Genomic DNA, 27659 nt, shown 5'->3' with positions numbered 1-27659 from the left:
TCTGCTATTCTGATTTCAACAACTCAGCAACAGCGGCCATGAAACTACAAGTGAAGATGTGGCGGACCTGGAGCTGCACACGCTTTCCGGGCCCCTCCTTGGCCCTCGCCCTGCCCCCATGCCCACCACCGTCTGCCCATCTGTGCAGGAAGAGCCTGCTCGGGGCAGGGGAAGCACCTTTCCCGTCACTTCCCGCCCTTTGTCTGAGGCTCCATTTGGAGGGCTCAGCGGGGCAGAAGCAGGAGACAGAGAGAGGAGGAAGAGAGGAAGTTCCCACCAGCTGTGAGGAAGGCACTGACTCTGGAAATACTCTCCCTCCCAGGGGACCTGGACATCGGACACAGGGTGAGGGAGGTCGCCATTCCCCCCCCCCACGATCTCTTTGCACTGGGCACCAGCCCGTCTACCCGAACATCAGGGCTCCAAGGCCATGGAGAGAGCACAGGGGTTCAGGCACTTGCTAACCTGGCTCAGCCCGTGACACGGCACATGGTTCCCCAAGCCGTGCCAGGGCTGATCCCTGAGCACAGACACCAGTAATTTCTGAGTGCGCCGGGTGTGCCCCAAGCCCCTCACCCACTCCAAAACTCAAAATGAGAAATAAATAAAAATCTGGGCTCCAGTCTATGTGGGGCACCTTGGGCAGGCACTCGGCTCTCCGAGGCCTCACTTGGAATCCTCCTAGTCTGAACGTCCTCTGATGCCTCGCGTGTGCCGGTTGCCTGGTCACACACTGTCCCCAAGGGACTCGGAGCCCGACGTCCCCTCCCCACCCCTAACAAACAGGGTGCCCGCCACTCACACGTCTAGAAAGCTGAATCTCAGTGATCGCTACAAAGCTATTTACACTCTGAAGGGTACTGTTTAAAGTTTCACAATAAAATGTAAGAGGGAGAAATGAAGCCTTTTTTTTTTTTTTTTTGCTTTTTGGGTCATACCTGATGATGCACAGGAGTTACTCCTGGCTCTGCACTCAGGAATCACTCCTGGTGATGTTCAGGGGACCATATGGGATGTAGGGAATCGAACCAGGGTCGGCTGTGTGCAAAGCAAACGCCCTACCCTCTGTGAAGCCTATCTTTTTAAACCTGTAGTATTTAATGGGTAAACATCTCATGTATGCTACCACAGTCAGGAATAAAACAGCACTATTATATAATAGTTTCCTGGCAATGCTAGCCAACGCAACTAGAAAAGAAGATGACTTCAGAGGTACACAAATTACAAGGGGTATACATGTCAGTCCTTACAAATGATAAGATAGCACTTCTAGGAAACTCAAGAGAAACCACTGAAAAACTACTACAAGCAATTAGTAAATTCAGTAATGAAAGATTAACATATAGAAGTCAATGACTTTCAAATAGTGGAGCACGTATCACAGAAGCAGGACCCTATATTATATAACAACAAAGAAGAGTAAATATGTATAATACAGAAGATCTATGTGAAGAAAATGTGTGTGTGTGTCTCTGTGTGTGTGTGTGCACATATGTGTGTGTGTGCTGACCGGGATAGAACCTAGGGTCTCACATACATCTGTAGCACTGTAGCACTGTCGTCCCATTGTTCATCAATTTGCTCGAGCGGGCACCAGTAACATCTCCATTGTGAGACTTGTTACTGTTTTTGGTATATCAAATATGCCACGAGTAGCTTGCCAGGCTCTGCCGTGCGGGCAGGATACTCTCGGTAGCTTGCCGGGCTCTCTGAGAGGGACGGAGGAATCAAACCTGGGACGGCCACATGCAAGGCAAACACCCTACCCGCTGTGCTATCGCTCCAGTCCCTCACAAACCTAAGACAGACAATGTATCTACTTCAGAGCTACATCCCAGGCCAAGAAAAAAATTAACACACTATAAAAATACACAAAAGAGTGGGGCAGGGGCCCAGAGCAAGTGTATAGTAGGTAGGGTGTTTGCCTTGTGTGCGGCTGACCTCAATTCAATCCCCAGCATCCCCTATGGTCCCCCGAGCACCACCAGGAGCAAGTCCTGAGCACAGAGCCAGGAGTAAGCCCTGAGGATCGCTGGATTTGTGAGTCCCTCTGCACAAATAACACCCGGTGAAGTTAATGTGCTCGTGGATTAACTCAACATCCTAAGGTAGTCTATTCTCTTTATTGTATGAATGTGACATAATGCCATGAAAAGTAACAGAAGACTTTTGTATCTATATAATCAGATTCTAAAATTAAAAACTGAAAGGAACAAGAGGAATCAAGTAATATCTGAGAACAGACAATGATGAGTGATTCAGCCCTTCTGATATAAAGTCTTCGTAACAGCTCATTGTGTGTGCTTTTGAATCAAGAGATGGACCTATAGAACAGAATGGGCGATCCATTAATAAACAAAAAGACACAGAGGACAAAGCACAGACACCATCTCAACCCAGTGGGGGAGGATGGATTACATACCAAGTGGATTAAGACAACTGGATAACTATCTGGAAGATAATTTAGTTGAGCCTGTATTTCATACTTTATACCAAGATCAATTTTAAATGTATCAAAGATTGAAATATAACAACAAAATTAGCAAAAGTACTGAAGGCCTAGAAGAACTGCCTTAGAGTCTCTCAGAGTGACCCTTCTAACAGTAGTCCAAGGTCCAGAACCACAGGATACGTGAAAATGAGACTATATAAAATGGAAAAGATGAAATTTGCAATGCAAAAAAGCACCAATGCAAAAAAAGATATTTGCCATTTATATTCCAAACAAAGGTCTAATTTTCCAAGTATTACAAAATACACTTGATTAGTAAGAGAATCAATGACCCTATGGAAAAGTGTGTAAAGAAAAATTCACATAGAAAGAAAATGCACTCAAAAAGGAAATTCACACACACACACACACACACACACACACACACACACACACACACAAAAACCCTGAAAATTCACACAAAAAGGAAATGCAAATAGGTGCTCAGGACATAAGCATATTACCAACTTCGTTTTTAATAAGAATGCTAACTGAAAATGCCGAGAGAGTGGGGATGGAGCAAGAGCACAGAGGGGAGGGCACTTGCCTTGCATGCTGCCAACCCAAGTTTGACCTCAAGCACCCCCTTGGGTCCCCCAAACTCACCAGAACTAATCCCTGAGCACAGAACCAGGAATAATTCCTGAGCACAACCAGATGTGGCCCCCAAACAAAAACAAAAAGAAAGTACATACCTTCCCCCAGCTCAATGTGGAATTTAAAGTTAGAAGTTAGATATATTTCTCTCCAACAAAATACAGAGGCTTGACCCTCAGCCCTGTGGGACCCCAAGCACTGCCAGCAGCCCTCCCTGAGCACTGAGTAGGGAAGAATACGGAGCCAGAAGGAGCCCTTGAGCACCCCCAAAGCCCACCTCCAACAGAAGGCCATCTCCATCCCTCACATGGAACCCTCAACGCTCCAGCGCCTGCCTCCATGTGGACGGGCCGACCTGGCTTCTCTCGGGCGTGCAGTGAGAGCAAGTGCACAGACACGCCGTCTGCGTCTGGACTCCGAGGCTCTCCAGCTCAAAGCTTCCTCGCACCCTCGAGGGCATAGAAGGTTGCTCTTTGCTGGAGGCGGGAGTTCGGCCACCCACACCTGGCAGTGCCCCGGGCTTCCTCCCAGCTCTACTTTCAGGGATTCTCCTGGCAGGTTACGGGCCCTGTATGTGGTGCCAGGTGCCAAAACTGGCCTGGCCACGTGTAAAACAAGCTTCTTACCCCTGTACCATCTCTCCAGCCCAGGGTTTTGTTTGTTTGTTTGTTTGTTTATTTGCCGTGTCTGGAGCGATAGCACAGTGGGGAGGGAACTTTGCCTTGCATGCAGCCAACCCGGGTTCGGTTCGATCCCTCCATTCCTCTCGGAGAGGCTGGCAAGCTACCGAGAATATCTCACCCGCACGGTGGAGCCTGGCAAGCTACATGTGGTGTATTCGATATGCCAAAGACAATAACAACAAGTTACTTTTGCTAATGGAGACATTATTGGTGCCCACTTGAGCAAATTGATGACAGTGATACAGTGATTTATTTATTTATTTTTTGCTTTTTGGGTCACACCCAGCAATGTTCAGGGGTTACTCCTGGCTTTGCACTAAGAAGTTACTCCTGGCGGTGCTTGGGGGACCATATGGGATGCTGGGAATCGAACCCAGGTTGGCCACGTGCAAGGCAAATGCCCTACCTCTGTGCTATATCACTCCAGCCCCTCTTTTTTTTTTTCCAAATGGTGTGAACCATCCCATTTTATAAATCCATCATGGCTTGCTTACCCTACTTGGAGATGTTCAGGTTCTTTGTAGTTTGGGCTACTCATAATAAAAACTCTTTGAATATTCTTCTACATCTCTCTGTAGGCTGATGAACTCATTTTTCTTGGGTCTAGACCTATGAGAGGGATTGTCCGGTCATGGGGAGAATGATTGCTAAACTTAGACATTGGAGAACAGCTTTCCAAATGGGCTCTAACATTTGACACCCCACCAGCAACATAGGAGAATTCCAATTGCTCTTGATCTGTTTCAACACATGATATTGTTGGTCTGTATGTTTGGCCGTTGTGGGGAGTATAGCAGTAACCCCTTTCCACTGGAAGGTTTCATTTGAGCAATGATGGACACATACATAGTTCCTAATGTGTGAAGAGTACACAGATAAACAGTTCACACAAAACAGGAATGCAAACACAGTCTTAAACATATAGAGATAGATACTTTAACCTCTGCTGTAATGAGCCATTCTGCGTGCAGAAATTGTTCAAAGGTCTGAGCACATGCTTTGTGTATGGCCCCAGTTCTATTCCTGGCATGCTGGTGCCCTCTGGGAGTAGCCCTTGAGCACCACTGGGCATGGCCCCCTCCAAACAAAAGGAAACAAAACAAAAGCAAAATTAGTTTAAGAAAGTAGCACCTATTCGGGGCTGGAGCGATAGCACAGTGGGTAGGGCGTTTGCCTTGTACGCGGCTGACCCAGGTTCGATTCCTAGCATCCCATAGGGTCCCCTGAGCACCGCCAGGAGTAATTCCTGAGTGCAAAGCCAGGAGTAACCCCTGTGCATCGCTGGGTGTGACCCAAAATGCAAAAAAAAAAAAAAAAAAAAAAAAGTAACACCTTTTCATAGGTGTATGGACCATTAGGATATCACATCACCAGCAGTGCCTTTTAAGTTTTTCCTCCTACCTTTTTACTCATTTATTTTTTTTTGTTTGGGGGCCACACCTGGTGGTGCTCAGGGCCGACTCCTGGCTCTGCACTCCGCAATCACTCCGGTGTGCTCAGGGACCAGGCGGGATGCTGGGGAATGAACTGGGGTCGGCTGTGTGCAGGGCCAGTGCCCTTTCCGCTGTGCTCTCGCTCTGGCCCCATCAGTGGCCTCCGCGGCCTCCCTGTGCCGCTGAGCTTTTGAGGATGCACCCGCCACTCTCTGGCCCCTGAGCCACCCGTGCCACTTACTCCCCCTTCTCATGCAGGGGGGCGGTCTGCAGACATGTCTGCTGAAGAGTGAGGAGGCCAGTGAAGCTCAGAAAGGTCCGGTGACCTGCCCATGGCCGCACAGCCGTGACGTGGCTCCCCCGGACGCATCTACTCGAGACCCCCACATCACAGAGCACAGGAGGGGGGGCTGAGGGCCCCCGGCTCCCCGGCCTGCCTTTCTGGTGCAGCACCTCCCCTCCTGCTCACGCTGTGTGTGCCCAAGGCCCCTCCGACACTCCTCCCGTCGCCCCCATGCTGGCCGGCTGCAGGGAGGAGGCACAGATGGCAGGCAGGGAGAGGCCCCCCGCCAGGCTCCCCCAGCTGTCGTTTTGGAGAGCGTTGAGCCCGCCCGCCTCCTCCTGCCGGCGCAATTGGGAGCCAGCCAGCCTGGCCCCAGCTGTTCCCGCTCCGGGCCCAGCGTTCCTGCGGCCTTTGTCTCCGGGAATCTCACGGAGGACCAGGGCTCCTCTCAGCCAGGGGACACCCCAAGGTCACAGGCCTTCAGGCTTCCTCGCTGCCAGGAGAGCTGAGGTTGGGGGCGCCCCGGGTGCAGGGTGGGCGGGCGGTGCTTGAGGTTCCCTGGCCCGCTTGGTTTTCCTGGTTCTCTGGCAGCAGTGCTCGAAGCTTGGGCCCGGACGTGGTCTCTGGGGTTTCACCTCATCCACCCATTCATTTTGAATCTGGCCAGGAAGTAAAGAACATGACGATTCCAAGAGTCTCTCTGAACCCCGCCATTTCCTCGGCTTATAAACACAGGCAAAGGACGCGACCTGACCTGGTAGGATTAGCTGGATTACAGCTTCGTCGATGCATATTTTCAGATCGCTGTTACCCTCTCTTGGGCTGGAGTGACAGCACAGTGGGTAGGGCGTTTGCCTTGCACGCAGCCGACCTGGGTTTGATTCCTCCGTCCCTCTTGGAGAGCCCGGCGAGCTACCAAGAGTATCGCGCCCGCACAGCGGAGCCTGGCAAACTAACCGTGGTGTATCTGATATGCCAAAAACAGTAACAATAAGTCTCACAATGGAGACGTTACTGGTGCCCACTCGAGCAAATCGACAAACAACAGGACGACAGTGCGACAGTGCCAACAGTTACCCTCTTGCTGCCATTTCACGATGCTGCTCATTTGCTTGGTTTTGTTGGTTTTGGCTGGTGCCAGGGGTCAACCTCAGAACCTTACACATGTGGGGTATATTCCTCACCCCCGAGCTACATCCCCAGCCCCCAAGCACACCGAAGGTCCTCGCCGCTCTGACACGTCTGCCTCTGTCACCCGCCCCGTGATGTGGCACTGCAGGTCATGGTTCCGGGACAGCCTCGGAGAGCGCCACTCCACACCCTCCTGTCACCTGCGTGCTGCCTTCCCTCTGCAGGAACGTTATCTGGCATTTCCAAACAGCCAGAGTGGATCTCACGCACCACACCCCCGCCACCCCAGAAGGGAAGAAGCTGTTTGGCGTGCACAGAACGTTCCAGAAGCAGATACTAGTTTGAAACTGCACTGTGTCCGCAGCTTGGTAAGACCGGAACAAATGAAGCGGAGCTCCCTGGAGGTCAAGGAGGGGTTGGGGAGGGTGCTGGGGCCTGGTGGGGAGCCCCAGGCCAGCTGCACCCGTCCCAGCCTTCTGTGACCCATCACTGAGCCCTCAGCATGGCCGCGGGGGGTGGGGCTACCATTTCTCCCACTTTGCGGCTAAGGAAACTGAGGCGCAGAACTCTCAGCCTGAAGTGCGCGGAACGGCTGGTGTGTGAGTCCAGAGCATGTCACAGCCTCAAGACCTGCTGGTGGGGCAGATGGAAGGTGCTGGAAGAGGTTGGGTAGCTGGAAGGTTCTAGAAGAAAGTCCCCAAGGCGGTGCTGCAAGCTGAGTGTTTCTCTTGCTGGGGCAGGGCACAACAGGATCCTGAAGGGTTTCTGCTTCCCTGGTGGGCTGCCCACAGGGTACCAGTTCGCTGTGCAACCCGACCAAGGCCCTTGCCCTCTCTGGGCTGGAAGTTTCCACCTCTGTGATCAGAGCTCCAGCACTGCCGTCCTCGGGGCCCTCCCAGTTACCTGAGGACCCACTTGGCAACTGAGGCCCAGGTTGCTAAGCAACTAAAATCATGTTCTTGGCAGAGAGGAAGGGGGAGCCGGGGGAGGACAGACAGCACCAGGCAGGGCGGGTACCTCCGCAGGGCATCGCTCTTGTCCCCAGAGGCTGTGCTGGGTGTCCCCATCCCAGCGGCCAAGGACCCTGGGCCCTTCCAGAGCCCTGGGGAGGCAAGAGGCGGGCTGACCTAGGGCCTCCAGAAATGGAAACTTCCTGGGACGGAGCCTGGCCTGGCGTGTCTCAGGCTGAGAACAATCGCCCATTGTTCTAGAAACTGCCATGGGAATAGCCTGGAGCAGGGTCTTGGCCCCGCAGGACCCCAGAGAGAGGGTCTATTTCCAGTCACACGCCCTCGGCCATCCCCACACTGGACCCTTCTGTTCTCTGAAGGGGTGGGGCACCCCGGGGTGGGGGGTGGGGGGATGAGAGCCTGAGCCTGAGACCCCAGGAGAGAGAGAGCCTGGACCAGGAAGGCCGCCTGCGTGCACACAGACTAGGGGGGCCAGAGCCCTCGGAACTGCCCCTTCCCCGGGCTCCCAGGGGTGGTCTCTGTGGGCCCACGTGCCTGGGTGCAAAGCTTTATGGGAACCACACACAGAGGGTGTCCAGGGAGGCACGTGGTGCAACCTCGGAGAGGCCCTGGGTGTCCAGGGGGCACACGGAAACCCCCTCATCTCCTCGGGCTGGATTGGAGCATTGTGAGCTGGGCTGGGTGTGGGCTGTGGAGCGCGTGGCCCCTCGCTGGCTCGTGCCGACCCGGAGTCCAGCAGGCCCCTCGGCAGCTCTGCCCGAGCACGTCAGCCATGCTACAACCCGGCTTTCGTGAGCACACCCATCAGTGCAACCAGAAGCCTTCCCGGGCTTCACCTGTCCAGCTGCCCCGCGGGGGACTCGGGGCCAGCAGCAGGCTACCTGGGGTGGGGGGCACCTCGGGCATCCAAGAGGGCCCGGCCCCCTCCCTCCTCCAAATCCATGACCTTCAGAGTCTCGTCTGAGTCTTGGGACGTGCATCTCCCACGATCTTCGTACCAATGACCAGGCCAAGGGTGGGCGCCTTCTTCCTGGGGTGGGAGGGAACCCACTGCTGAGAATGCTCAGGGCCAGCCTTTTCAGAGACCAGAGACAGCATGGGGAGGGCCCAGCGGTCAGGGTCCATGTGCCAGGACCTGAGTTCAAACTCTGGCTGCCACCCTGGGACCCACCAAATGCCTCAGGAATCTCTGGGGGTTCCTGGAGGTGCAGGACCCCCACAGCAAGTACATCCTTGGGCCCTTCCCAGGAGTGGCTCCTGGCACCCAGGACAGTGCTGGGGGCCCCTCCCCAAAGGAGGCTGCAGGATGGGTGGTGTTTGCTCTCAGGAAACCCTGGGCTGTTTCTGGGCAGCTTCCCTCATGCCTGCTGGGCAGGCTCGGGGTCAGTGGCTCCCGGTAGCCCCCTCAGAAACAAGGCCCTCAAACAACATCACAAATGGAGACAGTGAGGGGCTGGAGTGATAGCACAGTGGGTAGGGCCTTTGCCTTGCATGTGGCCCACCCAGGTTTCCCGGTTTCAATTCCCAGCATCCCATGTGGTCCCCTGAGCACCGCCAGGAGTAATTCTTGAGTGCAAAGCCAGGAGTAGTAAGCCCTAAGCATCGCCAGGTATGACCCAAAAAGCAAAAAAAAAAAAAAAAAAATGGTAGGGCTGGAGCGATAGCACAGCGGGTAGGGCATTTGCCTTGCACGTGGCTGAGCTGGGTTGATTCCCAGCAGGAGTGGCCCCTGAGTATTGCTGGGTGTGACCCAAAAAGGAAAAAAAAATGGAGATAGTGACACCAACTCAGACAGCAACGGGCTGAGGGATTCTGATCCCCAAAGGTGTGGCAGGCTCAGGGCTCTGGTGATCCAAGGAGTTTGGGCTCAGACCGAGAGTTACTGGGGACCCCTGCCCTCGGGGAGGGTGCTGGCACCCCGTCGGGTGGGGTGAGGGGCAGGAAGCCAGGGAGGGCACCCCTGAGCTGGGCGCTGGCACTTCCAATCCACACGCCATCCCGACACCGCCAACCACACCAGCCAGGGACACCTCCGTCTCCGCTGATGAGTCGCCTTCACTTTTCTCAAAAATAGGCAGTCATTCTTCCAAAAAAGGGAAAAACACAAACCCAGGCTGTCAATCCCAGCCCAGACAAATGGAACGAAGTTGCGGGCCTCGCTCCCTCCCGAGCACATTCTCCTCCTTCCCCGAGCGGGCTGTCACCAGCTTTGAGATGCAAATTGCCCCAGTGGAAAGCAGCTTGAAGAACAAAGAGCAATTGAAGAGGGATCTGAAAAATGGATTTGGGAACTCAGAATCCCGAGAGGGGAGACCTTTCCAAAGGGAGGAACTGGGGCCGCTAATGGGGTGGGGGTGGCGGGAGCAGGGGCGTGAGAGCCGGAATCAAAGGCTCTGGGGGCGTAAAGACAGGTTTTATTTGCACACTTCAGCACTGGACTGGACACTCTGGTTCTTTCCCTTCCCCTTCCCGGCTTCTTTTAAATAATTTTTGGGACCCTAGCCGTGCTCCGGGGCTACTTCTGTTTCTGTGCTCAGGATCACTTCTGGCGGGGCTCTGTATGTGTGGTGTTGGGATCGAACCACATGCAAGGCCTTGCCCGTTGTGCTGTCCTACCTCTCTGGCCCTCCCATCTTCTGAGTTTTAGGCCTCACGCTGGGTACCATGCACTGAACTCAGCTGCCAGCTTCAGGATCATGCACAGAGCAGCAGATCAGGCAAACTGCTCTGAGGGCTCAGAATGCAGCACCCTGGTCAGCCCAGAGGACCGCTGATGGGCCTACACTTCCCCGGGCTCTGCAGGGAGGTAGAGAAGACCCCAGCTAGGAGTGAGGCCTGGAGCCCAGGGATCTAATGCCTGCTGTGTGCAGGCCACCCCCAGGGACAGTACGACCAATGAAGGGTTCAGTGGACTGCGTTCTTCAGGCCATGGGCCTTGGTCTTATTGACTGAAGCATTCCTGGGCCTTTCAGATATGTGGCTGAAATAGAGCATGTGGTTAGGGATACTTCTGGATGGATGGATGAGTGGAAGGAGGAGTGGATGGATGGAAGGGTGGAGACAGATGGCTGGCTGGCTGACTGGATAGGTGAGTGGATGAATGCATGGATGGATGGATGGATGGATGGATGGATGGATGGATGGATGGATGGATGGATGGATGGATAGTTGGATGGATGAATGGATGAATGGGTGGATGGACAGATGGATGCATGCCTGCATGGATGGATGGATGGATGGGTGGGTGGATGGGTTGGATGGATGCGTGAATGAATAGATAGGTGGATAGGTGGGTGGATGGATGTATAGATGCATGGACAAATGGACAGGTGGACAGATGGATGCATGGATGGATGGATGGGTGGATGTGCTGGATAGATGAATAGATGAATGGATGGATGATGGATTGATGGGTCAACAGATGGATGTATGAATGAATAGATGGGTGGACAGATGGATGCATGGATGCATGGATAGATGGATGGGTGAGTGGATGGGTAGATGGGTTGGATGGATGGATGGATGGATGGATGGATGGATGGATGGATGGACGGATAGTTAGATGTGTGGATGGATGATGGATGGGTGGATGGTGAATGGATAGATGGGTATATACATTTATGGATGGGTGGATGTATGGCTGTGTATACAGATGAGTGGGTGAATAGTTAGATAAATGGGAGGGGGGCGAGTGCATAGATGGATGGGTGAGTGGATGAACCAACCACCTAAAAAATAAGGAAGCATGTAGGAAATACTCCCATGGCACTAAATATAAAATGCCTTCAGATGGGTACTGGGGTGGTAAAGTATCATGAAACTGGATCCATTTCAGTTGGGTTTTGAGGGATGATTCATTATACATTACGTAGTACCTGCCTGCCTACTAGTAAGGCTCTATTTGGATAAGAAGATGTTAGAAGGGAAGAGAATGCGTGAGTGAAAATAAACCCTAGAGATGATGTGGTCCAACCCCATCACTTTGCAGAAGGGAAAACTGGGACACAGGAAGGTTCTGTAACTCCCCTATGGTTACAAGGCACAAAGTGTTTCCTGCTTATCCCATCTCAACCTCTGCCCTCCGCTGCTGGCCTGCTGCAGGACTCTGTTACCCTCACTCAGATGTCCTGTGGAATGGGGCCATCTTTCCTACCCCAGGGCTGGGGAGACCGGGAGCAAGTGCCCAGCCCTCAGGGAGGCTGGAAGCACGAGGTAGCCAGGATGATGGGGCAGGGGAAAGAGAACACTGGGGAATGTGCGTCACCAGGATGCTGAAATGGAGTGTGATGGAGGAGAGGAGAGGGGAACCCAGGGGGGCCCCAGGGCCAGCGGTCAACCCGCCTGGCACACAGGGACCAAGAATGCTTTAAGCAGAGCCTGAGGTGGTTTTCATTACACAAGTAGCCAAACCCTAAGAATGCAGGGGTGTTTGGGTTTTTGTTTTTGGTTGACAGACACCCAGCAGTTCTCAAGGGTTACACCCAGCTCTGTGCCCAGTGGCTGCTTCAAGCTCTGCTTACGGGACCACGAGGAGCTGGAGACCAAGCCTGGAGCTCCTGCATGCACAGCACCAGCACATGGAGCCCTCCCCAGCCCTGCCCCGCCATTTGTGTTCATTGGGGGGCTACAACCCGGGAGGCTCATAGGCTAGTCCTGCCTCTGTGCTCAGGAGTGACCACAGTGGTGCTCGGGGCGATGGGAGGGGGCGGGTGGGGGGAGGGGAATGACCATATGCCGCGTCGGGGATTGAACCGGGTTGGCAGCGTGAAAGGCAAGAGCCTTAACCCTGTCTCTGACCCCAGTTTTTTTCATTTGTAATTTATTTGGTTTGTTTTCTGGTTGCGGGGGCCGCAGCTGGAGATGCTCGGGAGTTACTACTGGTTCTGTGCTCAGCAATCCCTCCTGAGAACACTCAGGGAACCATATGGGATACCCAGGATCGAACCCGGGTGGGCAGGTTCAGAGACAACATTTTCTGGGAGGCTGGTACCCTGCGGCCGATATGGACAGGGTCTTCTCAAGGGACTCCCCCTGCGGGTCCACCAGTGGGTGCCAACTGGGTATCAGGGACAGGACTCTCCTCCTTTGGGTGCCCCACCCCTGCACAGTGATCAGTGCCCCCTGAAGACCCCTGACTGAAGAAAAGCTCCTTCTTCTCTGGCACCTGCAGGGATGCAGCGCTGGGAGCCTGAGGCTCTTTGGGGGAAGCCTCAGCCCTCAGCAGGGACAAAAGAAGACAGAGAGAACCTCCAAGGAAATCCTCCGCCATGCAAAGGACAGACACAATTAGACACATCTGGGGGCAGGAGCAGCAGCACAGCGGGGAGGGCCCTTACCTTGCAGTCAGCTGACCTGGGTTTGACCCTGGCTCCCTACCCGGTCCCCAGATAACTGCCAGTCGTGATCTCTGAGCCAGAGCCAGAAGTCATCCCTGAGTAACGCCAGGGGTGCTCCCGCCCCACCCTTGCTTTTAAGAATGACACACCTGGGGCTGGAACAATAGGTAGGGCGTTTGCCTTGCACACGGTCGACCCGGGTTCGATTCCCAGCATCCCATATGGTCCCCTGAGCACCGCCAGGGGTAATTCCTGAGTGCAGAGCCAGGAGTAACCCCTGTGCATCACCAGGTGTGACCCAAAAAGCAAAAAAAAAAAATAAAAATAAAAATAAAATGACACACCCGTGGCCCAGCCTTGCCTGAGCCTCTGCGGGTGTGGACTGAATTGCAGCTGGGAAGACGCAGGTTTAAGACCGTCCTCTTGGTGCTGTGCAAGCTGGAAGGACTCCCCCGACTTCTCTGAGTCTCTGTTTCTTCCAGTGTAAATGGGAAGAAAACCTGCCCTTCACCCTGAGGTGAGGCCCCGAGCAGGAAGGCGTGCCCGGTGGTGCCAGCCAGGGTTAGGGGAGCATCCGGGTTCCCAGGCCCAGATTTCTGCCTGTTCAGCCAAGTGCCAACCCTGGCTTAAAAAACAGCAGCCAATTCTGCTCCCAGCTTTGGGCTGGAGGTGGCCTGGGCACGGGGCGACAGGGCTGAGGGGGTGAAGCAGGAGAAGGGGTGCACCTGGGAGGCGGTTAATCAGGCCCCTCCAGCTGCGCCAGGCAATCAGGCTGCTGATTGCTCCCTCCTCTGCGGCTTAACATTCCACGGAATGAATGGCAGCTGAGTGCTAACCAGGGACAAAACCTGCCCAACAAAGGGGGCCTGCGTGGCGGAGGAGAGAGGCATTTCTCTGAGACCTGCCAGCCAGCCGGATGCTCCCTTCCCCAGGCTCTGGGCAGCGGCGGAAAGAATCCTGGCCAGAGGAATAAGAGAGCTGGGGCTCAGTTTCCTGGGCTGTAAAATGGACCGCTCGACCTTCCACCAGGAGAGGACCGAGGCTGCATTTGGGGGACTGCAGAGAGCAGACACGTTTGTCTTTGCTGGCGGTCTGTATCCCATCCCGGAGAAAAGGTGGTTATTATTATTATTATTGTTGTTGTTGTTGTTGTTATTAAAAATATTAAAGTTTCAAGTGAGCTGGCCCAGAACTAAAGGAGATGCCAGGGGTGGAGGGAGCCTATTTCAGGAGGATTCGGGGCAGGGCTTTGAGGTCCTGCACAAGGGGTTCATCTGAGCTGGCCCAAATCTCTTGAAGAGTAACGGAAGAAGGGACAGGCCTGGCAGCAGAGGGAAGATGCTGAGGGAGAAGAGGCAGGCACGGTGCTCTGAGGCTGCCCAGGAGAAGCCAGGAGGAGTCCGTGTGGGCACGAGGGTGCCACGGAGGGCCACGGTGGGTTCCCACACGCCGTGGATGCTGACAGCCGCGGCATCCCCCACCCTGGCCCCTTCCCTCCCTTTCGGCTGAGGTGGTCACTACAATGGTGACCAGTTTGTGGGGCTCACGTGTTTTGCGGTGGCGGCCGCGGGACTGTGTATCCCACAGCAGCGGCCCTGGGGCTCCCTGAGGCTTGTGTCACTTTGGTTGTGGAGTTAGTGCGCGCGCTCGCACTCCTGGCTGAGGCACAGACGTGGTGGTGCTGCGTTTCCTCTCGGCAGCTGCCACACATCTGGATGTGCTTTGGGGTGGGTTGTGTGTGTGTGGTGTGTGTGTGTGTGTTGTTGTGCTTCTGGTGGGGCTCAGCCCACACTTGCTGTGGGACCTGAGAGAGCAGGGCCCGGGCCAGAGCGAACAGGGCAGCCTGATGGCACTGGCGTGGTGGCCCTCAGGGACCTGAGCTGGCTGCAGGGCACAGATGCCAGGTTCCTGCGGGTCTCCAAGACTCTGACAGGGATGATCTGAGGCGGCCAGGGCGGGGCTGAAATCTTTTCAGGGTTTCCTATCCAGTAACACAGGAAAGTGGTTTTGGGGGGATTTCTACCTAACTGAGAGGGTGTCTGCAGCTGAATTAATACAGCTTTTAGGGGCTGGAGCGATAGCACAGCGGGTAGGGCATTTGCCTTGCATGCGGCCGACCTGGGTTCGATCCCCAGCATCCCATATGGTCCCCCAAGCACCGCCAGGAGTAATTCCTGAGTGCATGAGCCAAGAATGAACCCTGTGCATCACCGGGTGTGACCCAAAAACCAAAAAAGCAAAAAACAAACAAACAAACAAACAGCTTTTAGCTGAGCAGGGGGCCCAAGCCTGACATGATGGGAACTCACGTGGGTTAGCCCTATCCCGTGCTGGCAGCTCAGGCCTGACCACCCCCCAGCCTCTGACACAGGGCAGGACAGCTGAGAGCATCTTGGCTCCTGAGTAGCGCCCTCTGGGCTGAGCTGCACCCCCCTACTCCCCACTCATATATGGGGTCCCTTGCATGAGCTAAGCGGGAGGTAACACACTCTGTGGGAGCACTGAGGACACACATACCAGTGCCAGCACTGTGACTGCACTCCGAGTGTGGGGTGGGCAGGGGAGGGCACTTGAGACCTTGTGCCCTGGAGACAGACACTCCTGATGACTCTGCCCCAGGCGCCCGTCCCCCACTCCTCGTCTTTCTTCTGGCTCTGCTGGAATGTTCACAGAGGCAGCTCATTGCACAGAGGCTCTGTGGGGTCCTTAGGGGAGCTGGGGACTGGGGGGCTGGAGTCTCCCAGGACCCATGCCACGAGGGCTGGCCAGGCTAGTGGGCTTGTTGGCTCAGTACCCATGGCCTGGTGGCAGGGTACTGAGCATCTCAGGGGTACTTGGGGGCCACCAGGACTGCAGCAAGGGTGTCTGGAGGGTTGCACGGAGCTGGGGACCAAATGGAATCCTTGTGTATGCAAAAGCCAGTGCTCTCAACCCGAGGATCTCCCGGACCCTCAGCAGGGGCTGAATGCTGGAGAAGTGCAGCTCCGAGGAACAGTGGGTGGAAGGGGTCGGGGAAGCAGCACCCCTGACTGTGACGTCCCTGCTTCACGCCACCCCACGTCCTTAAGGTGGACCTGGCTGCTTCTGTCACAAAGCGGCACCCAATGATGCAGCGATCCTATGGTGAGAAGATGGCCTGGGCCGGCAGCAGACCTGGGTCTAGGCGTTTGCCGTGCCTGTGGCTGACTCAAGTTTGCAGGGGCGACTCCTGAATCTTGCAGGAGTAAGCCCTGAGCAATGCCGGGCGCGCCCCAACAGCCAAAGATAAACAACCAAAAGAGAGGAAGAGAGAAAAAATACGAGAAATGAGAAGAAATAAGGGGCGGAAGCTCTGCTATTAATCACATCCAGCAAAATGGAGCCGAAAGCTCCGTGTGTGTGTGTGTGTGTGTGTGTGTGTGTGTGTGTGTGTGTGATAATGCGAACGGACAGATAATGCGTATGCCATGGAGCAAGTTTCAGCTGCGCCACAAAATAGTTACAAAACCTGGTCTGATGCTGAAACAATGCTTCTGATAGTTTAAAACACTTTGGAACCATTGCAGAAAAGGAGGAGGAAGAATTTACAAACTTTTGAGCCATTTGAGAAAGAAATTTTCCTTCTGTTGCACTGTCATTGACACTGTCATCCCGTTGCTCATCAATTTGCTCGAGCGGGCACCAGTAATGTCTCCATTGTGAGACTTGTTACTGTTTTTGGCATATCAAATACGCCCCGGGTAGCTTGCCAGGCTCTGCCGTGGCGGCGAGATACTCTCGGTAGCTTGCCGGGCTCTCTGAGAGGGTTGGAGGAATTGAACCCGGTAGACCACATACAAGGCAAATGCCCTACCTGCTGTGCTATCACCCCAACCCTCTTCTGTTTCAAAAAAATTAAAAATTGATATTTGTTTAAAAATGGACTGGAGTGATAGCACAGCATGCCTTGTACGCAGCCGACCCAGGTTCGATTCCTCCGCCCCTCTCGGAGAACCCAGCAAGCTACCGAGAGTATCCCGCCCACATGGCGGAGCCTGGCAAGCTACCCTGGTGTATTTGATATGCCAAAAACAGTAACAACAAGTCTTACAATGGAGACATTACTGGTGCCCACTCGAGCAAATCAATGAACAATGGGACGACAGTGCTACAGTGATACTGTTGAAAAATATCAGATACCAAGAATGCTGTTGGTATTTTTATGTAGACCTGAGACCATTTCTCCAGTACAAGTTCCTGGAAGTGGAACTTCTAGGCCAGTGAACATCCTCAAATGTAACTAGACATTGCTGAGTCGCCACATTCACATCTCGCTGACAAGTCCAGCCCCGTGCCGACACCTGGCACTCATGCTCTCCAAACACCAAGACCAGTTTTCCTTCGAATTGTCCCTTTTAACTTAGTGTGGTCAAAAATGCATTTTGTCTTCTGCAAATTATCATTTCTTTGGTCCATTTTCTACTGGGTTTTTGTTCTGATTAACTTTTCGTTTTTAATTTTTTGTTTAATTGCTTGTTTGGGGGTGTCAGCGCAGAGCCCAGGCCTCTGAGCCATCTCACTGGACCTCTGGCCGATTGTTCATAGACTCACCACACCACGCACTGTCACATTACAGACATGCCCAGGCAGTGGCCTGGCTTCTCACCGTGTCCTACAGAAACTGCCTCGGAGCCAGAAAGGACCTCGACTTGGTGAGCACTGGCCACTCGCTCTGTGAGCAGGCGCTCCAGGTGCGACCCCTAGTACCACACAGTCCCCAAGCACCACCAGGAGTGACCCCACCAACAAAAGTCACTCTAACCTCCGATTCATCTCCTTTTGGGTCCCAGAGTACGTGGCTGGCTTCGGGAACCTTCCTCCACGATGCGCTTCTAAGATGCTCACCACTTTCCCAGAGTCCACTGACGGCCTTTTTGGTCTTTTAACACACAGACTTTTAACCCATTAGGGACTAATTCTGGTTGGGGCGCAGCATTGGATGTTGACTTTTGCAAGCCACCAGGTGGGGTGTGGCAGGGTGCCCACAGACCTCGGCCATCTGCTGCCACTCAAGCTGAAGGGGGTGGGCTGGGGCGGGCACGAACCTGCCTCTACCCCCCCCAAAAGACAGCTCCGCCCCTTTGGTGGAGAAGAAAAGCAAGGCCCAGATGAGGGTCTTCCCCGATGCCTGAGAGCTGAGGTCGTGTGCAGACGACCCTCAGGGGACCCAACACACTGTGTGTCCCTGTGCAGGCTCAAGAGGTTCGGGCTGCCCGTGTGACATAGGTACAAGATGCAGAGCCCTGCGGGCACAGGAGCACAGGGGCGGGGGGACCAGCCCAGACCTCCTGCCGCCGCACTCAGCAGTTCCGGGCTGGGATGGAGACGAGATGTCCAGAGCCCCAGGTAGCGGGAGCCCTGGGCACCCCAAAGGCCTGGCCTGCGCAGGAACACAGGCCTCCGAGCAGCTCTGAAGGCCTGGGGTGCCTGGGGCCTGCGAGGGGCAGGGCGAGGTGCCGAGGCAGCGCAGAGGGACACTCGCGCCACCAAGGGACAGGAGAGTCTCTTCGTCCCGGGGCGCAGCCAGGCCTACCTGCTCCAGGGGGATGACCAGGAAGGCGCCGCCACCCGCGCTCTCGGTGACGATGGCCAGGAAGCGGGCGTTGACAGCGCAGAAGTGGTTGTCGTGCACGTTTTTGGTGATGGGGACACCGTCGAAGCAGTGCTCCCGGCTGGCCACCTTCCCATACACATTCCGGAACTTGGAGCTGCGGTACTGCGGGCGCCAGGACATCTGTGGGGAGCAGAGACCGAGTCAGATGGAGGAAGGGGGTCCCTGAGGATGCGGGCGCGCCTCACAGCGGGGCCCGGGGCTTTACTCTTCGTTTCTGTTGCCCATTTGGGGGCCACACCCGGCCGTACTTAGGGGCCATTCCTGTGGGCCTTGGGGAACTAGGTGGGGGGCTGGGGGGTGGACCCAGCTCAGCTGCGTGCGCGCTAACCCCCTACCGACTGAACTGTCGCGCAGGCCCAAAGCCAAACATTTGAACCCAACTGGAGACTCCCCCAGCCACAGCGAAAGGAGCACAGCCAGGAGAGATTCTTGTGCGAGAGCTGGGGGGTCCCTCACTGCCCCCCCATACATGACACAGCTCTACTGCCAGCCCTGGAGAGCTTGTGCTGGGCTCTGCACAGCGGCCCGCGGGCAGGCGGAGGGTGGAGGCGTGGCTGCACGGTGGGCGGGCCCTGCACAGAGTGCCCCCCCCCCGCCCCCGCAGACACACCCCCCCCACAGAGCCGCCCCGAGTGCCCGCCTGCCCGATCCTCGCCATCCAGGCCTGGCACCAAGCTACTACCCGCTCCGACCAACCTACCATGGACCCTGGTCTGACTCCCCCCGCCCCCTCCCGCCCCCAGCACAGAAAGACGAGTGCATCTCATCAGTGCAACGTTTTTGAGGGCCAGGAGAACAAAAGCCTGCGCCAAAGAATCAGAAACACTTGCCCCAGAGGTTGGCAGAAAATAAAACTTGGCACTGGAGTCCAATAAGGCCCGGAGTTCCCCGCGGGTCTCTGTGAAGGAGGCAGAGCACAACCAGCCTAGACACAGGCCATGAGCGACACCCTGGCCAATGCCTCCCCTCCGCCCACCTGCTTTCTGGACCCCCCTGTTATACACACACACACACACTCACACTCATGCACTCACATACTCAAACACACACATTCACACACTAACACTCTCACACATTTGCACACACGCACTCTTGCACATACTCTTGCATACTCACAGACATACACACATATTTGCACACGCATACATACAACACTCATTTTCATACACTCACACAGACACACATTTGTACACACATTCACACACTCGCACACACATTCACACACACTCATGCACACACTTACATATACATGTACTCACACTTCACATATTCACACACATACCTGCCCACACACACACACACACACACACACACACCCTTCTCCACTTCCTAATGTCATGTTCCACCTCCCTCCCAGCCTCTGCGTGTGTCCCCCAGCACCCTGGCCCTCCCAATTATTTCTCTGCCATGTTCGTCCCAGGACACGAGCCCAGCACCCCAGGTGTGAGGGCAGCCAGGTGGGGCCTTCCCGGCTGTGTGACCTGAGGCAGACCTCTCCTGAGTCAGGATCACACCAGGCCTGGGCCCCCGGTTCCTGGCACAGGCCGTGGCCATCCCTGTGAGTAGCTGCTTCTGTTTGATTTGCCTCATGGACAATGCAACTCACAGGCCAAATCCGTGATTTCACAGCTGACCGACATTGCTGGGCTAAAGTAAGCTTGTGTCAGAGAGAAACACAGTGTGAAAAACACACGGCAAAAAGGAAGTCACGAAGTTTGCTGATACATGGACGGACATGGAGAGTATCACACTGAGTAAAATGATCCGAGGGACATAGAATGATTGCACTCATTTATGGGATATAAAAAAAAACAGTATGAGACTAATACCCAAGGAGAGTAGAAACAAGGGCTGGGAGGACTGTCCACAGTTGGAAGCTCGCCACAAGTGGCAGGGAGCAGCTAGGACAGAGAAAAGATCAGTAAGACAGTAATAGCTGGAAATGACCACTCTGGACAGGAACTGAGCGCTGAGAGTAGGTTAAGGGATATACATGATAACCTTTCAGTGCCTATTGCAATCATGATGTCCAAAAGGGGGGAGAGAGAAGAGAGAGAGAAAGAAAGAGGGAGAGAGGGAAGGAGAGAGGGAGAGAGGGAGAGAAAGGGGGGAGGGAGAGAGAGGAGAGAGGGAGAAAGAGGGAGAGGGAGGGAGAGAGGGAGAGAAAGAGTGGGAGAGAGAGGGAGGGAGAGAGGGAGAGAATGAGAAGGAGAGAGAGGGAGAGAGAGAGGGAAAGGGAGGGAGAGAGAGGGAAAGGGGGGAGGGAGAGAAAGGAGAGGGAGAGGGAGGGAGAGGGAAGAGAGGGAGAGGGAAAAGGAAAGGGAGGGAGGGAGAGAGAGTGGGAGACAGAGAAGTCTGCCATAGAGGCAGGCAGAGGTGGGGGATGGGGTCGTGGCTGGAGGGCAACTGGGGACATGGGGGGGTGGGGGGAGTGTGCACTGGACGGGCTGGGCTGGGTGTTGGAACACTGTGACTGAAACCCCGTCGTGAACAACTGTAACAGCAGGTCCCCACTGTGCCACGGACACGGACACTCGGGAGTGAGCTGCCTGCGGGGGGGCAGCTCTGAGCGCCCCATGGCTTGGCTCCCGGCCCTGGCCGTGGCTCGGGCAAGAGACCAAGAACCCAGAGCCTTGCACCCCAGAGCCAAGTGCACCCCACTGCGGCCTCTCTCCTGGCACCGGACTGTAAGTCACTGGCCGCCCAGCTACCCCACCTCCGCTCTGGCCCCCCCTCCCCTCCGGGGCCCTGAGTCCGGCCACCCTGGCTCGTGTCCCCAGGACTCGGCTCTCGGGCCAGGAACACCAGACACCCTCACGGACAGCACGAGCGGCCCCAGCCCCGTCCCGTGCGTGCAGAGCACAGTGAGGATCTGCCCAGCCCAGTGAAGGTGGCCGGGTACGGTGTCCGTGTGACAAAACTGGGGCTCCAGGGAGTTCAGAGGCTTGTGCGGGGGCCAACGAGACGGCTACAGAGCCCGAACTTCAGCCGACAGCATGGCACGCCACGGTCTGTCCAGAGCCGCCCAGCCTTTGCCTCTGGGTGACCGCGGAGACTGCACAGGAGCGCAGAGACGCCACGGAGCGGGCAGGGCTCGGGTGTCGGAAGGAGTCCAGAGGCTCCACTGGACGCTCACTGTGTGACTTTATACCAATTCCTCCACCTCTCTGAGCATCAATTTCGTCATGCGTTAACAGGAGAGCAATGCCAGTCAGCTCACTAGAGGTAAGAAAGCAACGTGCGGGAAAGGGAGGTGCTGGCCACAGTGGTTCTACCCCTCCCTGGGGGGAGGCCCTGGCCCCTCACAGTCCTTTTGCGCAGTGGCCAGCTCCCCTAGGCAGAGGAAGAGCCCTGCAGGACGGGGCCGAGGGTCAGGAGGGGGAGGGGGTCCCTGTAGCTCCGTACGTGCAGCTGCTGGACGCTGCCCGGGGCCGGCCTGTCTCTTCCCAGCAGGAGAAGTGCTCATGGCGCAGCTGAGTGGCTTCCCCACCTCCTGGGAAACGGAGGCCGCCTTTGTGTCCTCGGAGCTGATGACCACGTCCACGCCCCACGGAGCCAACTACAGCCTGTCGTCAGAGCCCAGCGTGACTTCCAGGGCTGCAGGATGTGGCAGCGACGCCAGGCCTCTAACTGGGCAGCAGAAATGCACACGGGCGGCTTTTCCCTCCTGTCTCTGGGGGACAGCGGTCAGCAGGGCCAGCAGTCCTCACCCCCTGGGCACCCCATCGGGTGTGCCACTCTCTGGGCAGAGAAAGATCAGTATGTCTGGTCCTGTATGGGGGTCTCAAGCGGTGCGGCTGGGGGCTGCCTCTCCCCGTCTCCAGGTGCCATGTCCTCTGGGTGAAATGTGCCAACCAGGTCCTGGACCCCTCACTGGGGCAGGCCCAGGGCCCGGGGCTCTGGGCTCCCTCCAAGGAGAGGTGGGTCCATCCCCGGCATCTGCATGGCCTCCCATATCACCCGCCAGCACCCTGTTCCAGGGCAGAGCTGGGATGGTCACACGTCCCCCCGCTCCTCTGACCTGCTGGATGCAGAGGAGGGCCACCAGGTGTGTTTCCAAACTGGCGGCCTAGAGGAAACCAGCCAAGATCCCAAGAAGCTGGAAGCAGCCGTGACCGCCGCCTGATGCCATGTCACTGCTTCTCTCTCTGGGAAGTGCAGGGCTGTGACCTTTCCCTCATAGGACCCTCCTCTCCTCTCCCCGTGAGCTCAGGGATCACTCCTGCCAACGCTCGGGGAACCAGGGAGGGTGCCCAGGATTCAGCCCAGGGGAGCTGAGTGCAAGGCCAGCACCTTGACCCCGGTGCTCTCTCTCCGGCCCCGTGCCTGTGTCTCACACAAGGCGAGGGCCTTAACTATCTCCCCAGCCCCGGCCCCCTCTCCTAAATGGAAGAGGACTCAGGATGCCAAAATGTGAAAGGCAGAGTGGGAGCCATCTGCGCCCAAGACGAGAGAAGAACCGGGTGCCTCCGAGCCAGGGTCCTGGGACTGCCCCGTGGCATGTATCTGAGAGGCTCTGGTGTGAGGGAAGAGCAGAAACCTGGTTCCAGCCAGTTCAGTTAAAGCTTTGGGAGCCCGCAGGACACCGCTCCTGTGTCCCCAGAGCTGGTGGCAGCAGATGCCCACTGGCTCTGTCACCCTGCAGATGCAGGGAAATGCCGGAGGAAGGTACTGCCAGCAGTGCTGGTGAGTGGCCAGCACCCTGCTCGTGAGGCCTGAGCCACGTGCAGCTAAGGCACGTGCCTTTCACACCGCCAGCCCAGGTTCGATCCCCGGCTCCCCCTCCAAGCCAGGCAGATGCCCCGAGAGTCTCCTCTAAGGGGCAATGAGTGAAAGGGAGGGGGCCCCTGAGACTATCGTAGGGGTTTCAAAGAAAGATGCTGGGTTTACTCAGGGCATAACGCTTCACTGAACAGAGCTCCTGCTTGAGTTTCTAGACTCGCAGTTGCTCTGGCCCCTGGACTCGGGCCCACAGTCAGGGAGGTAACGGCAACGCCTACGTATGGAATATGCAGAGACAGACAGATACACGGCATACCAGACCCACTGCACACACACCACACCCACACATGCAAACACACATCACACAAATCACGCAGACACGTATCTTCCATAGCTGTACATGTTCACACAGAAATCATACATACCACACCACCGCACAGCCACGCGGATGCAGCCTGTACATGCAGACATTTGCACACAGACACACAGGCACTTGTTGGAGAGTAGCTCTAAGTGGTTAGGCCTCCTCGGTGAATTGCCCCTTTTCTTCTCCCCCAGAGACGCTTACTTGCGAGCTCTTGCAAGCACCCTCATCCCCCTGAGTTCATTTATTTATTTATTTATTGTTTGCTTTTTGGGTCACACCCGGCAATGCTCAGGGGTTACTCCTGGCTCTGCACTCAGGAATCCCTCCTGGCGGTGCTCAGGTGCTCAGGGGGCCATATTGGGATGCTGGGAATCGAACCCGGGTCGGCCGCGTGCAAGGCAAATGCCCTACCCGCTGTGCTACCGCTCCGGCCCCAACCCCCAAGTTTATCTTTAACCTTTCCTTTGTGCTTTACCTCTCATTGTCACAATTCCCAAGTCAGTCTTGATTACTTATAAGCTAAAACTTCTGGGGATTCTGGACTTTGTGTTTGAAGTGAATTCCTTGCTTTTCTATTTCCCCTATGGCCTTTTCATATTTTACTATAGAACATTCTCTGCTTAAGCACAGAAAGACCATTAATGTTGTGCTCCTAGTATTTGGGAGTTGACTGACTCAAACATATCTACTCCTGGGCATCTGTCACAATTCCTTGACTCCAGCTTTGGTTGCTGTAGTTCCTAACACCCCACAAAGGGAGGTTCCCCCCCCCCCCGCCCCCGTGGGACTGGGATGGACCTGGGTTGAGCGGCGAAGCTATCCTGGCATCAAAATGGTAGAGTCTAGAGAGCATAAATGGTCTTGATGCAAGACATTATGTGACAGGACCCCAGTGGGGAAGGACAAGCTGAAGCAGCCTGAGGACTTAGTCCGGGATTTAAAGTAAAAGCCTGGCTCACCCTCGGAGCCCAGAGAGCTAAGTTTTGGAAACTGTATCTCTCAGTGTGTTAATCCAGTTAATAACGGCAAGTATTAATAAGAAGTAAACGTAATTGTTTACTATGTACAAGTAAAGGGAAAGAGGAAAACCGTATAGATGCCCCTGGGAGAGCATCTCCTGGAGCTGATCCCCCCAGGAGACCCGCCTCCACGGAAACACTTTACCTCTAAGTGATCAATCACGCCCACCTGCAGTCCTAAGCCTCTCGCCCCTTCAGATGTGCTGTAAGTATGCTGGCAGCTCTGCATTCAACGGGCTATTTTTACCATCAGTCCCTGGTCCCCTGTCTCTTTGTCTCTCTGCTGGGGAGGATGGGGGGCGGCTCTCGACCACCGAACGCACGTGTCGCGCACCCCACACTTTGTGAACTCGCAGACACTCATATGCAGACACTCACACACAGACACAGGGCGAGGGGAGACCCAGGCCGTGTCACCAGATCCCCAAAACTCAGTGTCCCAGTCCTTCTGGCTGCATTGCCAGGTGACGGGGTGCTAGGAGGCCAATGGATGTGGGTCTCTGATTGTGGAACCACCAGGAGCGTGCCCCAGCGGTGGTGCTCGGGGTTTTCCACGTGCACAGTCTGTCCTGTGAGCCTCTCGCCACCCGGGACCACAGTTCACACACAGATGCCCCCCCAGTGCCTGGATGGGTCAGCTTGGTCACCTGGGTGCCCCTCAGCCCCCAGCCACTGTCCCCAGGGCCACTGAGAAGGGGAGGACAGCTCAGGGAGCCCCTGGAGCAGAGTCACCCCACACAGGCAGCTGCAGCAAACGCCGCCCACCTGCGGGGCACTGGTGGAGGCTGGGCCGAGCCCAGATCAGCCCTGGAGAAAATCATCTCTGTGTTTTCATGGGCCCCTGCTGGCAGAGGGTCCAGGACTGACTGAAGAGTTGGGCGGTGGGAGATGGGGATGGTGGGGAGGGTCCTGCAAGGCCCCCCCGCAAAGTAGCTGTGAGCAGGAATGGGTGGGGGTGGGGATAATGGAGGAGTGGGGGATGGATGCACTCCTAGCGGCCAAGGCCTGCAGTGACAAAGGACTGGTGGGGGAGGGAGGTCCCGGGGCTGGACTCTAGGTCCCCCTCCACCTTCCCATGCTTGGCCCTGTGATGGACCCTAAGAGCCCCGGGCCTTGCCAGGTGACTCTGAATGTCCTTTGAGTCACTCCAAGGTGGCTCATTCCAACCAAGGTGTTTGGGGCACGCAAGAGAGGTCAACCAGGGTGCCCGGGGCACAGGGTCCCGCCATCAGCCCGCTCACCGGGGCCTACACGCCGTGGGGGAGCTCTCCCAGGGCCTCCCTGTGCACGTGTGCTGGGGTGCTGGCCTCAGGGGAGCCTGGTTTCCCAGCTGTTGGCCATCCTCCCTCAGCACCCACTACCTTTGCTGCCTGCTTGGCACCTGCCCAGTCCAGCTGGCCTCCACGCCAGGAGAGAGTTCTAGAAGGCAGTGGGAAGCTCCGAGGAGGAAAAGGCCAGGGAGGGTGTAGTCAGGCCGACCCGGATTCACACCCGAGCTCTGCCCTCTACCCCACGGGCCCTGTGCCTGCCTTGGAGCTGCCTGGAGCTGGCTTCCCAGGCTGAGGTGGGGAGAGCGCGGTGTGCTTCTCAGCGTGGTTCCGGCACATGGCAGACAGCTAACAAGTCGTGAGCGTTGTGGGTGAGGGGCAGGCACTTGGCGGGGGAGGAGGGGATCGAGCATGGCTTCAGGACTGTCCCTGCTCTGCCACCTCTGCAGAGGTGAGAGACAAGAGCCTGGAGAAGGGAGGTGTGGCTGTGGCTGAGCAGGGACAGAGCTGTCCCCCCCACCCCATCCCAGGACACGCCTTTCGGGCCTGCATCCCACACTGGCAGGGGCCCTCTGACCCACTTTCTCATTCTGGAGAGAAGAACGGTGCAGAGAAAGACTCTTTCTTGATGTACCAGGCAGGCATTGCTTCTTCCCTGTGTTTGCACTTGAGAAGATGATGGCTGGCGCTATGGCAGCCTCTTTGGGGCCAGGAGGTGAGGAGCCATAGCTCACAGGTAACAGGATAAAAAGGCAGATCACAAGATCAGGAAAATCTGCATCCTATCATCCTTATTTTTGCCACTGTTTGCTTGTTGTTCTGGGCTCACTCCTGACTCTGCCCTCAGGGATATCTTCCTAGAGGATATTAGGTGACCATATGGAATGCCGGGATCAAACCTGGGTGGTCTGCATGCAAGGCAAGTTCCCTACCTGCTATACTATCGCTCCTGCCACAAAGCCTGGGTTCCAAAGCCTCCTTCCTCCAGGCCTCGTGTGCAGGAAACCATTCAGATGTCTAGGCTTAAATCATCCTGGCTTGACCTTTTTATCATGATTTACACCCCACGGCACACCAGTAGTAAGTCTTTGGGAGTGCTCCATGTGGGCGTGTCTCAGAGGCTCTGGCCCCAGAGCCAAGAACCTAGAGAGCTCAGAGGTGGGACGTGTACACAGAAACACGCGCACACATCCCCGATTTCCCTTCCAGGTTTTCTCTTGTCTCTCAGCTGTATCCGATCACCCCGCTGCAGCCATTCCTGCTTCCCTCGTAATTGCTGGACGTGTCACACAGCTGGGAGGACTCTGCCGGCCTCTGAGAGGGGAAGGGCGTTAATCAGATTCCCCCCAGCACTTCCGGCTGAGGCTGGGAAGGCGCTTGCCTTCCTGTATCCAGCTGAATGCTGCCGCGACTCCAGAAGCAAGAGGCTGGAGGTGAGAATGAGGCTATGGTTGTCAGACACAAGGCGCAGTGCCAGGTGGCACCTCCCTCCACCCTGCAGCATGCACCGGGCCCTTGGTGACAAACCACCACACTGCCAGGACAGCAGGTAAACTTCCCTGTTTCCCTCTTCCCTTCTATTTTGTGGTGCTGAGGATGGAGCATGCCCCAAGTATGCAGGCCCAAGTGCTCTCCACTGAGCCACATCTCACCCTGGACTCTCAGTGTCCGAAGTGTCCTTTTTCCTTTCCTCCATGGTGTGAGTGTGCCTGCATGGACACACACA

The 27659-nt window shown here is 55.9% G+C and overlaps 1 protein-coding gene across 2 annotated transcripts in view; it reads right to left on the bottom strand.

The window, feature by feature from the left end:
• The window catches only part of CORO2B (coronin 2B), a 124843-nt gene that overhangs the window by 56825 nt on the left and 40359 nt on the right, over positions 1 to 27659 (bottom strand). For both annotated transcript variants that reach the window (XM_055125108.1, XM_055125109.1), the window contains exon 2: positions 18477 to 18677. In XM_055125108.1, coding sequence (XP_054981083.1) covers positions 18477 to 18677 — 201 coding nt within the window. The remainder of the gene's footprint in view (positions 1 to 18476; positions 18678 to 27659) is intronic.

Source organism: Sorex araneus, chromosome 2, assembly GCF_027595985.1.
Source record: "Sorex araneus isolate mSorAra2 chromosome 2, mSorAra2.pri, whole genome shotgun sequence".
Taxonomy (NCBI): domain Eukaryota; kingdom Metazoa; phylum Chordata; class Mammalia; order Eulipotyphla; family Soricidae; genus Sorex; species Sorex araneus.
The sequence above is the reverse complement of the archived record's forward strand: the minus strand, read 5'-3'. Positions and strand labels throughout refer to the sequence as shown.